Source organism: Scatophagus argus, chromosome 24 (genome assembly GCF_020382885.2).
Source record: "Scatophagus argus isolate fScaArg1 chromosome 24, fScaArg1.pri, whole genome shotgun sequence".
Lineage (NCBI taxonomy): Eukaryota > Metazoa > Chordata > Actinopteri > Scatophagidae > Scatophagus > Scatophagus argus.
In genome coordinates this window covers 3037394-3053426 of record NC_058516.1, presented here as the reverse complement: position 1 = coordinate 3053426, position 16033 = coordinate 3037394, and the positions used below count along the sequence as shown (strand labels likewise).

At 39.1% G+C, this 16033-nt stretch overlaps 3 protein-coding genes across 9 annotated transcripts in view; 1 reads left to right on the top strand and 2 right to left on the bottom strand.

Moving 5' to 3' along the window:
- Nucleotides 1-93: 93 nt before the first annotated feature.
- On the bottom strand, nt 94-2421 carry inha (inhibin subunit alpha). Its single transcript, XM_046382224.1, has 2 exons — nt 1871-2421; nt 94-1351 (listed from the first exon to the last, which is right to left on the bottom strand). Exons 1-2 carry the CDS (start codon nt 2169-2171, stop codon nt 603-605), a joined length of 1050 nt encoding a protein of 349 aa, XP_046238180.1. The 5' UTR covers nt 2172-2421; the 3' UTR covers nt 94-602.
- A 1187-nt stretch (nt 2422-3608) lies between these two features.
- The window catches only part of spega (striated muscle enriched protein kinase a), a 51425-nt gene continuing 39000 nt past the window's right edge, over nt 3609-16033 (top strand). For 2 of the 7 annotated variants that reach the window (XM_046382210.1, XM_046382209.1), the window contains exon 1: nt 12777-13075. In XM_046382210.1, the coding sequence (XP_046238166.1) occupies nt 12920-13075 (156 nt within the window). In that variant the 5' untranslated portion in view covers nt 12777-12919. Of the gene's footprint in view, nt 3788-4670; nt 4754-8747; nt 8803-11689; nt 11734-12518; nt 13076-16033 lie in introns of those variants that run through there. The other 5 variants (XM_046382207.1, XM_046382208.1, XM_046382211.1 and 2 more) reach the window with 5 other exon arrangements.
- On the bottom strand, nt 4606-7769 carry LOC124055404 (rhamnose-binding lectin-like). The gene is made up of 9 exons (XM_046382227.1): nt 7701-7769; nt 7583-7615; nt 7200-7253; nt 6908-7046; nt 6291-6406; nt 6113-6163; nt 5538-5661; nt 4809-4923; nt 4606-4713 (listed from the first exon to the last, which is right to left on the bottom strand). The coding sequence occupies exons 1-8, from the start codon at nt 7729-7731 to the stop codon at nt 4812-4814; spliced, it is 660 nt and encodes a 219-aa protein (XP_046238183.1). The 5' UTR covers nt 7732-7769; the 3' UTR covers nt 4606-4713; nt 4809-4811.

Genomic DNA, 16033 nt, shown 5'->3' with positions numbered 1-16033 from the left:
AACTGACATGTAGAATAAGAGAAAATGGGCAGGTAATGTGAAATGTTCTCATGTGATTTTAAATGTTTGGTATTTACAGAAGACACTGAATTCCACTGAATTAAATCAGCAATTTTAATATACATTGCTCTCCCAGCAAACAGGACAAGTCGGACTGTGAGATGGTGCAGTGTAAAAGTAGGCCTACACTGCCCTCTAAAGGTGAGAATCACAACAGTACTATTTTTACTTAAGGAGTGTCCTTGAATTAAAAATGCCAAAAATAAGATAAGCGTCTCTGTGATCAGTAATGGTAAAATAGGTTTAAAGGGTTGGTTCGGCCCAATTATGGAAAATAATTTTCTAGCTTCTAAATTTTGATTTTTTTTGTGCTGGGAGTTTGAGATCCACTTTTAAATCTCATGCCACCATTTAAACAGTTGGAAGTGAAAAGAATATGCTATTTAAGCATGTAAACATTACATTTGGAAAACTGAACTGCAACTTGTCTGAATGTCAGAAGTCTCAGTTCCTCAGCACATGAAGCCAAACATGCCTACATATCACTTGGTGTAAGGAAAACTTTGTAATTTGTGTGAACCTAGCTCTTTAAGCTTTAATGTTTAGATACAAGTACACTCTTCGGGTATAATGTTGGGCAAGGTCTCATACTTGAACGAGTACCCGCCATCAGATGTCGTGGTGATCCTCAGGGACTTCATGGTCCCTGGGACCGGAGCGCAGCACTGTGTGATCCCCATCGTGGCGGTGGTTCGATCCCAGGCCGAGCAGTTCCCGTGGCAGTAGTAGAAAGTCAGCACCTTTGGATGCACAATCCAGTTGTCCCAGCCCAGCTCCTCGAAGCTGATTTCAGTCTCTACTCGGTGACAGTCGCTGTGCTGGGGTCTCTCCAGGGAGGGTCGCTGGAGCACGTAGATAGCGGAAGGAGACCAGGGAATGGTTACTGGTGCCTGGCGGGGTGAACGGATATGGCCACGAGGCTGAGCATGGAGGTGAAGAAAGGGTGTCTTGTCTGGTTCGTTGGCATGGCACTGACAGTCTGGACATCGGACCTGGAGCAGAAAAGGACCCTCAGCCACAGCAGCCAGCAGGTTTCGATCCAGCTGGAAGGTTGTCCATCTGTCTGAGCTCATCGCTGATGGAGCTTCTGCCACCTGAAGAAGTTGCTGTGCTGAAGTTAAAATGAACAGCTGGGCTGAGGAGTTGGCTGTGGCTCCCTCCCCTGCATAGAACCAGAAGTGGGCAGAGGTGATCAGGGTCTCGTGGTTGTTCATGGAGGGCTGGAAGTAATATGTGAAGTGGCTGTCGGTGATTTTTCCAAGAGCTGAGTCAGATCTGGCCCAGGCTGAATCTGCCAACGTAAGATTAGAGAGCAATCAGTGAAATTTAAGGGACCATTTGGGGCTTCTTGAACGTCCTGCTGGTACTCAGAGGAGGCTTCAGTGTGTATGTACTCTTTCAGATCAGCACATAGACTGCTGAGATTTACAAATGAGAAGTAGCGCCACCATAAAATCTGCAAATCTGCAAAGCATATGTAATGCACATGTGTGGTGTGGTTTCAGAGAAGGAAGTTAAGTCAAGAATTAAATCACTTCAAAACCCTTCTGGAAGTACTTTGCAGCACTTTCAGTCTCGTCCTCTGTTGATGTGGCTGTTATAAAAAAAAAAATATAGAGGGAGCTGCTCATCCTAAATTGATATATTTATAATTCCATGTGTAATCTACAAACTCTCAACCTTCCACAGACAACAGCTGGTACACTGTGTGTATCAGGAAATAAGCAGAGGCACACACTAACATGGAAAAACTGGAAAGAGAAACTGAGTTTTACAGGTGTTTTTCAGGTAAAATAAAGAAGCCTCTCACCAGAACTGGGGAAGAGAATTATTTGAGAAGTTTCCTTGTTCAGATTGGTTCGGTGGTTGACCTGTGTTGCCCTGCTTGTCCTGGGGGCCTGTCGGGGTGGGTGCCTTGCCTCTGGCTGTGCCGCGTCCCCATCAGCAGCGTGCGTTGTTGTTCGAGGAGGCTCCTCCAGCCCGAGGCTTTCCAGAACTCGCTCTCTGAACCAGGACAACACAGCTTCCCGGGGCAGCTCCTCTCCTCTGCAGGCTTGCGTCAGAACGTGAATCCACAAAGGGCCCAGGATGAAGAGGGCACGGGACATCATGACTGTCCTGTGTGACAACTACTTGGCTACACTGCAGTGCAAAAACAGCCTTCACAGAAATCTGACTGCTTTTACTGTTGCAGAAAGCACAAAATTTTGATGAAAATGAGGTTCCAATTAGCTTCACAGCACTGACTCTCCTCTGTGACTTTCCTTATTCTCACACATATTTGTTTGGCTCTGCAGCTATGTGGCTCTGAGTGAAGTCTGTGAGCAAAAGCATTTTGTTGCCAACGCACAAATGGAAGATAGCAATGGATGGCCTTGATAGCTGAGATATTGCATTATCTGTTTTTGTGACTGTTTCACACAGTTTCGAGGGTATGTCTCTGCATTTTATTTTTATTTTGTGTCCTGCAGCTCAAACAACGAAAAATCAGCACATGCTGCACATGTGTACTATTAATGTAAAGAGACAGATGGAAACGTTTAGCCTTTGATTGGATTTATTTTTATCATTACTGATATGTAAATAATAATTGCTTGCAGCAGTTCTACAAAATTGTTTCACTCTAATGAAAATAGTCTTGTGTTTGTATAACCGATAGAGCAACCTTCTCAACATGCTGAAAATATTCTGTTACCCATAATGCAAAAGTGTTAATTATATCCTGCTTGCTTTGACATCAGTGCGGTTATATCGAACACACACCTGCATTCCCACTAAACAGAAAGCCTTTGTCTGCTGGGACGCAAACCCGGCTGTGCCGCCTTTATCTGACTGGCCTTGAATCCTTGAATGTGTCTCAGAGAAATGTCTTTTCATTATGTTCTTTTCTGTGCAAGGACGCTTTATCGGCTGTTCAACAGGCCCCATAATTCTGGTTTTTGTAGGCTACACATGAGATTTGTTTTGAACCAGCCAGTCATCTTTGCAGTTGTGTTTCAAAATGAGATGTTTCACTTTGACAAAATAGTCTTAAATCATAGCGACTTATTAGTTATTTCAAGAGCTTTAAAGTGCATTTCAGGGCAAATGATATCCTGATGCTATATTGTTTTTATCTTCTCAGTGTTGTTCACTGTCATCAGCTTGTCTGTGTGTTTAATGCCTGTCTGTATGGTCAAGTTGAAACTGAAGACTGAAATAGAGTTGAAAGCTTTAAAAAATGAAAAGTGGTCCTTGATTTAAAACTAGTATTTACAAGGTTTACAAGGTTATTAACTACAAGGTCAAAAAGGAAGTTATTGTTTAAATTTAAAACATAACAAAACAACAACAGACAAAATATTTTTAAAACTGCAGTGTTCAATGTTAAACAAACAACTAATTATTAGTAATCATTTACTTTAAGTTAAATAAGCTAACCTTTATGTCAGACATTTGAAGGGATATACGATGAACAGTGGCTATTTACGAGTTGACGACACATTAAATTTCTCTTCAAAAGCCGAAAGTAACCGAATACATAATGGCTCAATTCCAACTAGCTCCTCGGTTTTCTGGGCTCGCTAACCGTGCATACTGACCCAACGTCATGGCAGTTGAATGGAACTGAGCCATCATTACCGTAATGAACGACAACCTGTGTTTTCTGGGCCAAACGCATCAACGGCTGAAATGGAGAGAAAAGCAGGCAGCGACAAGCGTCTCCTGGTGACCTGCGTTTTTATTTGTAAACTTTGAACTGCTGTCATAACACCGCTGAAATGTTTATTTATGAAATGGTAAAACAATTGAACAATAACACAAATTAGAGAAGAGTCACAAAGACAGCAAACTGACTCAGCTAATCTTAGTTAACAATTAGCCGCTAGCTTTATGCTAATGCTAAAGTTGAACAGCTTTGCTTATGAGTTTTCATTTGGAAATCTTTGGAAATTTTTTCGCTGGCAGTTGGCTGATGCCATGTTAGTGTTTCAGGTAGCTAGTGCTATAAAGCAGTTAGTTTAGCTACACACTAAGACTTGAAACGGTTCAAAGTTGAAAAACATGCGTTCAAACACCACTCAACAGGTTGTATTTGATGATTCAACCCTTCACAAACAGAAATGTGAAAATGGTGCTGTAGTTACGTGTTGGTTGTGAGGTTTGTCAGTTTATTGTTGCATACTCAAAATAAGCTGTCTTATTTATAAAATATGGATGCAGCGTACAAAAAGTGAATGTTGATGTGTTCAAGTGATGAATGTTTAATAATGTCATGATGTTGAGAAGTACCTGAAGCACCATAAACTACCAGAAGAGGGCGATAAAAGACCATATCAACATAGATCACAGAGTGTTTCATGACAGCTGCATATTTCTGGCCAAAACACAGCACAGATGTGATTTTATCTATCATAACTGGAATTTTAGGTGCATAATTCAGACCAGTCCACTCAAATGCATTAACTTATGTGCCATCATAATGTTGATGAACGTGCTTTATGTAAAAATCAAATTGTGCTAGTGCAGATGGGGCTTGCTCAAAGAACACAAAAATACAAATGATCGGATGCACTCTTTTAATCATGAATCCAATCATAACTCTTTTTGATGTGTGACTTCAGAATAGAGTCACTGCTCCTCCATGGGATACTTGTATTTGAAGAAAGTCTCCTACAACAGGAAACAAGAAAACATCCCCAGGCATCAAATGGTGTGTTAAATACTTTGCAAATCTGTGCATACTACATGCATTTTATTATACTTACCAATCAGATACAAATATACGACACATAAAGGTACTTGGCAAGCATATCGCAATGGATTGGTATTCCCAGATTTTCAGAAGAGACTTCAACTTCGCACTTATTTTCGAGTGCACAACTGAGGATATTTGATAGAAAAGAAAGGGTTATTCATATTAAAATAAACCAAATCAAAAAATGAATTGTATGCTGATAAAGTAAACCAGCTATTTTGATAATCTAACAGTAAGCCTGCTAGGCAGGGACGTGGTACTACACTTAATAATAATTAGTATGCGCACTAATAATAATTATAATATATGAAAATATTAACTGTAACTGTTATTTTAATTATTGACTCATCTGTAAATTATTTTGGTGGTAATAAATGAAGTGTATAAAATCAAGAAAATTTCAAGAAAAAAAAAGTAAAAAGCTCATCACAATTTCTCAGAGTCCAAATTGTGCCTAACAGTGCTCAAATTGCTTATTTTTTCCAGGCAATACTGCAAAACTCAAAGACTCTTCATTTATTATTCTTAATTGACAAAGAAAAGCAGCAAATCTTTGCTTTTAATGGGGTTGGACGAGCAAATGTATGCTAATTAATTATGTCTATTAATCAATTGTCAAAATAGTTGTTAATGGAGTTATTTTTGCAGCTCTGTATTCAAGAAAAATCACAGTTTAGTCCAAATATCATGTTCCCTTTGCTTCAGTTCAAAATCATTTGTTGATTGAACCAGTACACACCTCTCCTGCACGACTTTTTTAGCTAATGGGCTCGAACAGAAGGTCATTGACGAAGTGCCGTTGATGCAGGTGACTTCGTCAAGACGTCCGTATTTGGCCTCCAAAATTGCAATAACTCCCTTTTCTGAGGGTGATGAAGAGATGAAGACAAAATGTGTCACAACACAGGCAGGACAAATTTAAGCTAAACCTAACCAGTTAACAGTTAATGGAGTTTTGATAAACTCAATAAAATGTCATCACTTTACAATACAGACTTTGTCAGATGTACGCTCAGTTGGCACCTGTACACCCAAACAGATTTTGACTTTTGACTAAACTGATTAGATTTCATGGTTTCTTCTGCTTGTCAGTGGTCGATAAGTCATAGAAACATCTTGCAGTATAATGCGGATGAATGTCTTTTTTTCCACAGTGTCATCAAAAAAAGTGGCTGTTTTTATATTCATAAAGGAAGTATATCTATACAGTATTGATTGCATTAAGTTGTATCCATTTCTCCACCTCCAAAAGCGTAATCCGTTTTTCTATAGCCAACCATTTCAGTGCAGACAGCATTATAGGTGCATCCTTACCACACTGGAGCTTAGCAACATCATTTTCACATGCAACAGCTTCCTTCATCTCTGTCAAAACATCAGGAGATAAGATGAGATCTTGTGATCCTAAAGTCACCCTAACAACTTCATTGATGTGTGCAGAATTATGTTGCTCTATGCCAGAAAGTCCTCTGCTCTGCTTCAACATACTCACCAGGATTTTTGGCTTTGCATTTGTAGGTGAGCTGAATGAAGGGTTCGAATAACAGAGGGCAGGTAAACATCTGTATATTGGGTTTGGGCAGTCGGCAACGCTCCAGGTTGTCACAGCTAGACAAATATTCGGAAAAGTCCAGATGTTGCACTATTATGCACCAGAGAGTGTCTGCACAGGCAATTTATCTTGTGAAAAATATAGCTTTGCAACTACATTTTACCAGACATAGCATGGAAAGGTTCTATTCTGTCTTAAACCTCATTGTTTTTAGAGAGGGCACATTACTCTTAGCAAAACAAGATTTCACAAATTAAACTCAAGGGAATGGCTAGTCTTGGAGGAAGTATTCCAATCTTTAAGTTAAGCTAATACAGATTGATCACATATCTCCTCTCCAAAGCAACATCAGAGTCTGCTTGAAAGTGAACTGGGGCCCCAAAGTTACATAACTTTATGTTAGATTAAATAAAAGATTTAAGATATAAATTTAATATTTTAATCCAATTTTGCTCAGTTTGTCATGTTCTTTGGCACAAATTTGTGTTCCTTCTTTGGACTTTTTTAAAATTCAAACGTAAATGAACAACTCTGAAATAAATAAATAGAAAACTTACACAGACTTGACCCATCCTAACATCAGTGGATGTAAGCATGCGGTGCCGTAGATACTGGCTTGCTGGTTTCTGGCATCGCATTTAGCGTTTAGTACTGAACCAGTATCCATTGCCAGCACCTCAATCAGTTCTCCATCAGCTGAACACAGAAAAACATGGATCAAAAAGCTCAAAAGTAACAATAAATGATAGCAGGAGAGAGAAAGGAGGATCTGAAGCTTGAGAGAGTATGGAAGCTCGTGAATGAAATTTATTTCATGTTATTTTGAAAAATAAATAAGAGAATACATACGGCACTTCAGCTCGCTGTTTACTCCAGAACACGCCACATCAAAGTATGTATTAGCTGGAAAGTCCAGTGTAACACATTGTGTCAGTAAATAAATCACTTGAGAGAGATCAGCACCTAAAACACACCTAGTCACACCTTTTATGTTATTTCTACCATTTCTTTTTTGATATTTTCATTCAGTCTTTGCTTATTTCTTTTCAATTAGTAGATCATTTTATTTCTTCAGGCTATGAATTCATAGCCTTTGAAGATTACAGAGTATAGTTTACAATATAAGAGATTTCAACAAATAAAGATTGAAATATAGAAACAAAAGCAGATAAAATATGCAAATGAGAAGGAAGAAAATAAGGGGATCATAAAAAAAAACTGTACTGATTTACCTTCAGATGTCCAACACCAAGCAGCAACCAGTACTAAAAGACACAGAACATTGAATAAATAATTGATCCTAAAAAATAAATATTAAAGCTGCTTTCACAAAACGAGTCGTATACTCACAGGCAAAGGTGGGCAGTTTCTTGGGAAGCATCTTGTCGGTTGTAACAAGTAATGATTACAGCGGTGGAAGCTGATGGCTTTTTATGCAGTTTCTTAATTATTTTCCTATGCACACAGCCCTGGAGTTATAAAGGCAGTTCATGACATCAAAATCAAATATTTGATGTCATAATATTGTCTTTAGCTTCAGGAGCTTTATGTCCTCTCTTTGGAGCTAAAGATTGTGTCCTTACACTCTGACGAGAGCAGCACCCGTTCAAGGTGAACCTGTTCACAACGGGCCAAATGCTTTGCTTCTGGTTAGCAAAACTTTAAAACCCACATTTGCTGACGCCTTGTTCAGTATAACCAGTACCGTTGAGAGAGAGAGAGTTATGGCTCACCGTCTAGGGCTGCATCTTACTTTTTTGTTTAGTTGATTATTGAATAATTTATCGACCATTCTATTTTTTTTATTGCTCCAAATCTATAATTGATTCATGTAATGATCATCTAAATTTCACACTACTGCTGTGATGATAATAAATAAATTACCTTGTTTGTTGGATGACTGATCAGAAAAATACTGGACCCTTTGCTGTAATACATAGGACAACCTGAGCTGGAGTATTTAAACATTTGAGTACTTGGTTCTGGTTATATATTATATGTGGGGCAACAAAGATTACTGAAGTTGATTTACAGTCTGTGAAATTGCTGCAGGCAGTTTTCTCACTCACGCTGACTGTTGAAGGAAACTGAATGCTGAATGTAACATCAAGTTAACAAAAATGTAAAGAACTTTCTCGGATCCTCATCAATGAACAGTTATTGAGATATTTGAAGGACATACAGAAAGACTGACAGACCGAGATTACTTGCTTTATAGTTAGATAGATCTATGGACTTTGCAATGTGTCAAATTTTAAAGCAATTTTCAATAATCAATATTAGTAGATTTTTTTTCTGCATAGTTTCTTGGAAGTGTCACTGCTATTTGAGTATACTGCACTGGTAAGAATTTCTACACAAGACATTAAAACTACTCTCCCTGTGCTGTTTTTCCAGTCTGATAGAGGAAACTTGATGTGGAGCTTCAAGGTTTTCACCTTATCACCTGCAGGTACGTGAAAGCGTTTGTCTCCAAGTAGTTCCATATCAAGAGGTGCTGATTTGTGCAGACAGTTGTACAACAGTTATTCATGAGTTCTGAGGAATGACAATTAACAGAAATTAAATCATCAAATCATCAATTAAATCAAATAATTTGACATTAATAAAATGTTTCGTTCATTAACCTTACCTGACCTGCATTTAATTCGCAAAACCTAGAAATGCTTCTTAATGCTATGAAGCCTGTTTCTGACAGTCCACTGTACTCCCATGACCTTTGCTGAAACTGATAGAGTGATGCATAGAAAATAATTCAACAAATTAATTTAAAAGGACAATATCTGCAATTGCACGGTTTTCTTTTGTCATTAGTCAAGTCATTAAAAATATACATATATATTAGCTCACAAGGTATCTTTGTGAAAAGCTGTGCAAGAAGACACAAAAACAGGCCTTATTTAGTAAGGGACTGATGACACCACAGTTCATGTGTTCACAGGGATATACGGCAAAAACATGACATTATAAAGAAAATGTTAACATTTTTTCTTTTTGTATAATATTTAGTCAAAAATAAGTTGACTGAAAATTCGCTTAAGGCAGTTGACTTTTGGTGTATTTGCTGTTGGCACACCCACATTTAGAACTACTGCTAACCAAATGTTGGTCTTTCTGGGATAACCTTGACTTAGTGGGAAATGGCCCTGCAGAGTGTTCTCAGGTGTAGACTCAAAACAGAAACAGGCTCTCAGTGCAGGGAAAGAAGTCCATCTCTTTGCAAATAATAATGCAAAAAAAAAAAAATCATTGGAATATTTTCATGAGTTCAATGTAAGCAGACAGATATATGTAATTACAGCATTATGACAAGAATCTTAGAAAAATCACTCTTCAGGATGGCAGTAGAACTTGACAATGAATCAAATGACAGTTTGTAAGTGACAGTAACATTATAGCCATTTCCATGTCCTGTATATGAATCTTGAGAAATAATCTAGCAGCATATCACGGCAAGGCAGGAATTTCTGATAACCCATGTATAAACATGCTTTATTTTCAATAGATTCAATTATGGGCTTTGTCCTGCAAATTATCCTTGGTGCAGAAAAGAAGAGTCTGGCAGCTGTCTAGTAACTGTTCTCATTATGCTCTCATTATGATTTTTTTTTTCTTTTATAATTCATTGTTGCAATGCAACACTTGTTCCAAACTTTCAGGTTTAAAGTAATAAAGAAATTTGTTAACAAGAGGGGCTTTTGACAGAACTGATAGTCTCTAATTATCTTAAAAAACATATATGTATATATATATATATTTAATTAATTTTTAATTTTATTGCCTTTTATATCATTTGACAAAGGTAGAAAATACAGCAGTTTTAACTGTTTGGATAAACTGAGTAAAATATCAAACTGATAGCATTTTAAAATATATAAGGAAGTTTAAATGCTGCTCTTGTTCCCACTTCTGAGATAATGTCAAGGCCTCAGTTGTGTTCTGATACTAAAGTAATGTGACGCTGTGGAGGTGAAGCTGAGATCCCTAGAGAGTTGCTAACACCTGTCGGAAAGACTTTATTTCTTGCCCTCATCTGCCAACCTCTGAAGGATGTCCATCCTAGAAAGTCTGTCATTGATTTACATTTGTATTGACCAAAGTTGGCTGTCTTTCTCATGTTCATGTTCGATTACACAACTGCAAGCAAGCCTTTATTAAAGGAATGTTTAGCTTAGGAGCATCGTTGTTTGTGTAAAAAAAAATTTATGACATAAAAATCATTGTGCACAAGGTACCACAGTAGGTGTCATGCATGTCATGTCCAAGAGGCACAGAGTTAATGCTGTTTGCAGTTTAGGAATCAAAATACAAAAGACTTGCAATACGGCTCAAACAACTAAAGGAAGTGGCAGGAAATTAAAAAAGAAAGAAAGGTTTAAAAAGAAGTAAGGCTGAAACGTTATGACACACAAGGTGCTAAGACAAACTTGCAAACTGAGCAGAGAGCACAGAGTAAACACTGTGGAGGGAAAACTAACAAAAGGAACAGGTAAAACTCACAAGAGCAGAGCCATGAAAAAAAAAGTATAGCATGTACACATACGTATATACTCATAAATCTACTGTATCACCATTGACCTTTAAGAGGAAAAAAAATTCTATTGTGTCTACTGCAATTATTCCAAGCAGTGATATTACATTGTGTTGTTGTATGACTGCCCTGCCGTTCTATGACTCACTCAGTTTTTTTCTTTATTCTTAGACTTTCTTTTTATAGGAACTATAACTGTCAAACTCATGCTGTCTCTGCCTGTCTCTCTCTCACATACACACACACGCACACGCAAAGACACACACATTAAGCTTGATAAGATTATCTAAAGAGCTTGCTTGTGTGTGTGTGTGTGTGTGTGCGTGTGTGTGCGCACATAGGTCAAACATGGCAGCCCAAGAAATGTGACCTATCTGTGCTGGTGCAGCTGTCGTTCCCAAACTGAGGGAGTTGGGGGTGAAACACTGAGATGGGGGAGAGAGAGAGAGAGAGAGAGAGAGAGAGAGAGACAGATAACATGAGCTGATTTTAGTCTTTAAACCTGAGAAGATTAAAAGTCTATATATTTTTTAAAGGTATTCAAAGGTTGCTACTGAAAAGACTAAAGCAGAAGGCCTGAGTGGTTTGACATTTAGGAAAACGGGTCTCTCTCTCTCTGTCTCCCCACCCGGGTTAAAGCTGTTGAAAGGGACCACGACAGTGGCTGCTAATGCTACATGATCTAGGATGGACTTACACCTACAGCCCCTGCTTGCTAAAGGACGCATAGAGACACGGGCTTTAGCAAATGATTTGAGATGAAGTGTTTTGCTCAATGGATCTTGTTACCTTCACTTGGATTTTGCAGGAATGTCCAAAGGGATTCCTTTCAGCTTTAATGGCAAAAGAGAGGTGAGTTGCATTTCTTTCCATTACTGGGTAAAGACTATTTTAGGCAACTCTTTGGATCAGCATATTGTGGAATAATATAAATTAGCATATGAAGCAAATTTAAATGCTGGTGTATTCTTTGATCAGCGTGTATGTCATCCTATTTATTACCATTTTTTAAGTTGAATTTCCCTTAAAAATTACATGAAAATATTTGAAAAATAAATCACAGGAAAATTTCTTGCATCCATTTTGCAGTGACACATGAGCTTTTTTGTGGTAGGACGAAGTCACCAAGAGTAACTTTTTTCACTTTTAGGAAGAACTACATGCTTAAAATTAAGAAAAAGTTGGTTGACTTTTAAGACTGAGGATTTGCTTCCTCTCTTCTAGCATCAAAGTCCTATGAAGGACCATCCTACCAACTATTGTCACTTATAACCCTAGAAGCTTCAAGACTGGCTGTTGTTTTCAGTGTAAGACCACACACTAGTAGGGCCTTGATGTGCGTTATGATGGGTGGGGGTGTCAAGACATGCAAGACATCCTAGATCATTACATCTTGGCTACTTTTCCTGTTGGTATTGCACATTAGGCGTGTACTACTGCTGGCATCAAAGTGACAGACACAGCCGCTGTGTAAAAGAAACACTGGGCCATATCTAGCCTTGTTAAAAGAGGCGTAGACATACTGCAACAGGTTGTTTGTCATGAAAATATAATTGATTAAGTGTCTGTTGTCAAACTATAAAATGTGTAAACATAACTTTGATTTCATTCTGAGTGATGTGCTCTGGTCATTACAGTCCCCAGTGCAACCATCCCAGTCAAACATCCTCTGTGTACTCCCTGTGAGCCCAGAGATATCTGAACCAATGGAGTCTTTTAGGAGAGGCCTGCAGTAACTACAGCTCGTTGTATTAAATCGATCAATCACCAGATAAAAAGTACAGTTGGAAAGTAAGTGCAAAAGATATCAAGATGGCAGAGCACCCTGGATCCAGTCCAAGTCCCAACATCCCATCCAAGAGGGCAAAAGTCACCAAGGACCAGGTTGTCCCAGGTGATGGGCTTGTAATGCAAGAGCCCACACCACCAGTTTTCATCCGTAAACTACGTAAAGCAGCAGTAGGAACAGGATGTGATATCCGACTGAGGGTGTCTGTAGCTGGATTTCCCAAACCTTCGCTGACCTGGTACCACAACGATGAGCTCCTTCCTCCATCAGAAGCCCAGGACTCAGGGGGACTGTGGATACGGGACTGCCGCACAAGTGACGCTGGCTTGTATACCTGCGTGGCCACCAATGAGATGGGAGAGGCAAGCTGTAGTGCCGTCTTGGCCATTATGGACCTTGGTGAAGGTAATCACACTTGCAGTTTCTTTTTGCGCTAACTCATGACATGGGATTCTCAAGCTTTAATCATAATTTAACAGGTTGGGATTGGGTAATAGTTATTTTAAAGTCCCTCAAATATGGACTATTCAGATATGTTAACTAAATGCTACTGTAATTAATATTAGATGCCTTGACACATTTTCCTACTAGGTCAAAGTGCATCCAGAAAGAACATTTGTAGATGTAAGACTGTTTTGTTCACCAGACAGCAAACCTGGCTTCTGCAGAGCAGCAGTGGCAGATACTTAAAATTAGCTTAGAGAGATTTGAGGAGAGAAGTGTCTCCTGCCATTGCTTTCTATTAGCTGCACAGCTGACCATTTAGGTGTTGTTTGTGGTGTTTACAGAGCTGAAGAAATTGGGATTTGGACACCTGTTAAAATCATTCTTACTCTGAGGATATGTTGCACCTATTTTAAGGTGGGGGGGGGGGTATTTCCATTAGTCTGGGAAAAGTTGCCTTCAAAACAAACAAAAAAAATCATCAGACTGTCTACAGCTGCGTATATGATTGAATATTTGTATCGGTCTTCACTCATGAGTTGTGTCATGAGTCTGAAAGATGGCAGCTGCTGAATATTGTAACATAAACAGCACCAATATATAATAATAGGGTTGTCAATAATACAAAAAGGTTAGACAACTGCGGATAGACAGCTGTGTGATGTTGAATTTATAGTATACCATCGTTCAAAAAGCACTGTGATAATAAGTTCAGCATCAAACATGAAATTAAGTTGTCTTAAGTTTGCAGAATATTTCTGCTACCGTTTTGGAGGAGTGGCAGAAGTTAAGCTCACTCAGACTGACAAATAGTCCCATCCAGAGAGATCTCTAATAGACTGAGTACGGGGTATGTGAGAGGTTACTTTGTTCTGCACTTTACAGAAGTAAACATTTGTAAGCTGATACTTACCAACTGATTAAACAGGGCAATTATGCCACAATTAAGTTCTAAAGATTATTTCTGTGCTAAAATAGAAACAGCCTGTTTCTGTTTCGGCTGCGGCTCTGTAAAAGTTTCACTCAGGGTCTGTCAACATAAATTCACACAGCAAAGCATGCAAGACATAAATTAGACCCTAAGTCTTGCTCAGGAACACTTCAGCATGATTGTCTATTATTTCCCAGTTTATCTGGTCACCTCTGGCTTGCAGAGATAAGGATAGCATTTGTCAGTGAAGCTTCTGTGGCTCTTTAAAGCTTTAAACTCTCCTCCCATATGTCACATATATGTTTTAGAGGTTATAGGGGGGACATACTCTGAAATTACCTTTAGTTGCTAAATCTAATAACGGCCTTTTGTATGGTCTCTGGCCGGGGCCGAATATTCTTTCTTTTTAGATCGATAAATAAATAAATCACAGTTCATTTCAGTTGCTTTGTGCCAGAGTTTTCAAATGTATCCAACCCTTGGTTTCTACACAGTGGTGATTTTGTACTTGTGACATTATTTAACAAGTGATTTCAAGGGCTAGCATGTCAATGGGATAAAACCACTGCACTTAACAGCTTTTTACTGTGACAGTAACATCACATTAGGTAGTTTTCAGTGAGGTCATTGCTGGGTGATTTGATCATGGTCTTTGTGGCTTGGCCTGTGGAGAAAGTTGGCGGTGGAGCTCACATGTCACCAGCTCTCACACTGTGAGGTGGCACGCATGGTCCAGCTGGCATATCACTCAGCACCTCTCTGTCTCGCTCTACTGGTTTTGATCTTCTCCCTTCAATCCAGCATCTGTCTTGACTTTTTGACCTCTGTTCCTCATTACCTACTCCTCCTCTCTGTTTCTTCCTTTTCGTCTGTCTCTCACTGTCTCTTCTTTTGTCTCTGTCTGCTTATTTCAGTTTTATTGAAGTTCTTATTTAAATGTATCTCACTAACTTATCTTACTTGCATTTTTTGTTTGGGGAGGGGTCCATTTTTCTGTTTCCTTTTTGACACAATTTTGATTAAATCTTTTGTTAATCCTTTTTTGGTCCTTGTCTGCTCTCTACCTGGCTGTGTCCAGAACTGGAGACCTGACACTTGGACATCTGTCGGACTTAAGTCACAAAAATCAAGACATATCAGCTGGACTTCACTTTCCAAAGACGAAATCTAGTGGCAAGAACATCCATATTTTGCCCTTAAAAAAATCCTGTAACAATTAAAAATGAATTTGAAAGGAAAAAGTCAAATGGCATGTCACTTTAATTGTCAGCATTGACATCTGCAAATAATTGCATATGAAGACTTGGACTTGCTTTAACAAAGATCTGACTTGGATCTCAGAGACTTCAAAATAGCACTGCTTCTTGTCTAACCTTTTCTATATTGTTGTTGGTTGTGAAAAAATGCAAAAAATAACTTGTTTTTTCACCACTATGTCCTCATTCCTGTCCATGTTCTGGGTCCAAGCTGTCTTACTATCTCTCTGACCTGTCCCTTCCTCTTACACCCCCCCTCCATCTCTCTCTCTCCCCTCTTGTGGTTATTTATGGCCTGGTATGTGCCGTGCCGAGCAGAGGGCTCGTGCTCTAGTGATGTGTGGATGCCGCCGGCCCCCTTCTCCGATTGCACCAGCAGACATCACAGATAATTATAGCATCACCACGGTCAAGATGCGGTGCTGTCACACTCAATCACGGTCAGCGTGATGAAAGAGAGGCGGGGAGGGGGGGTGTGTTGAGGTGGAGGGAACAGTGAATGTGTATTTGTGTGGGCGTCTGCTAGTGTGTATTTACGCACGTGTGTGCATTTGGTTTTAATGGCTGCTCTGGCTGCTTTTGAACATCGTTCAGTGAGTCAGACAGTCAGGTCTGTCACTTTAAGATATCATCCTGAGAGATCAGACCAACCAGAAAGCAGAGTAGTGCTGTGTCACAAGTCTAGACTTCTTTATTGACGTCACCCTCTGTCGTATAGCTTCTTATCCGGCA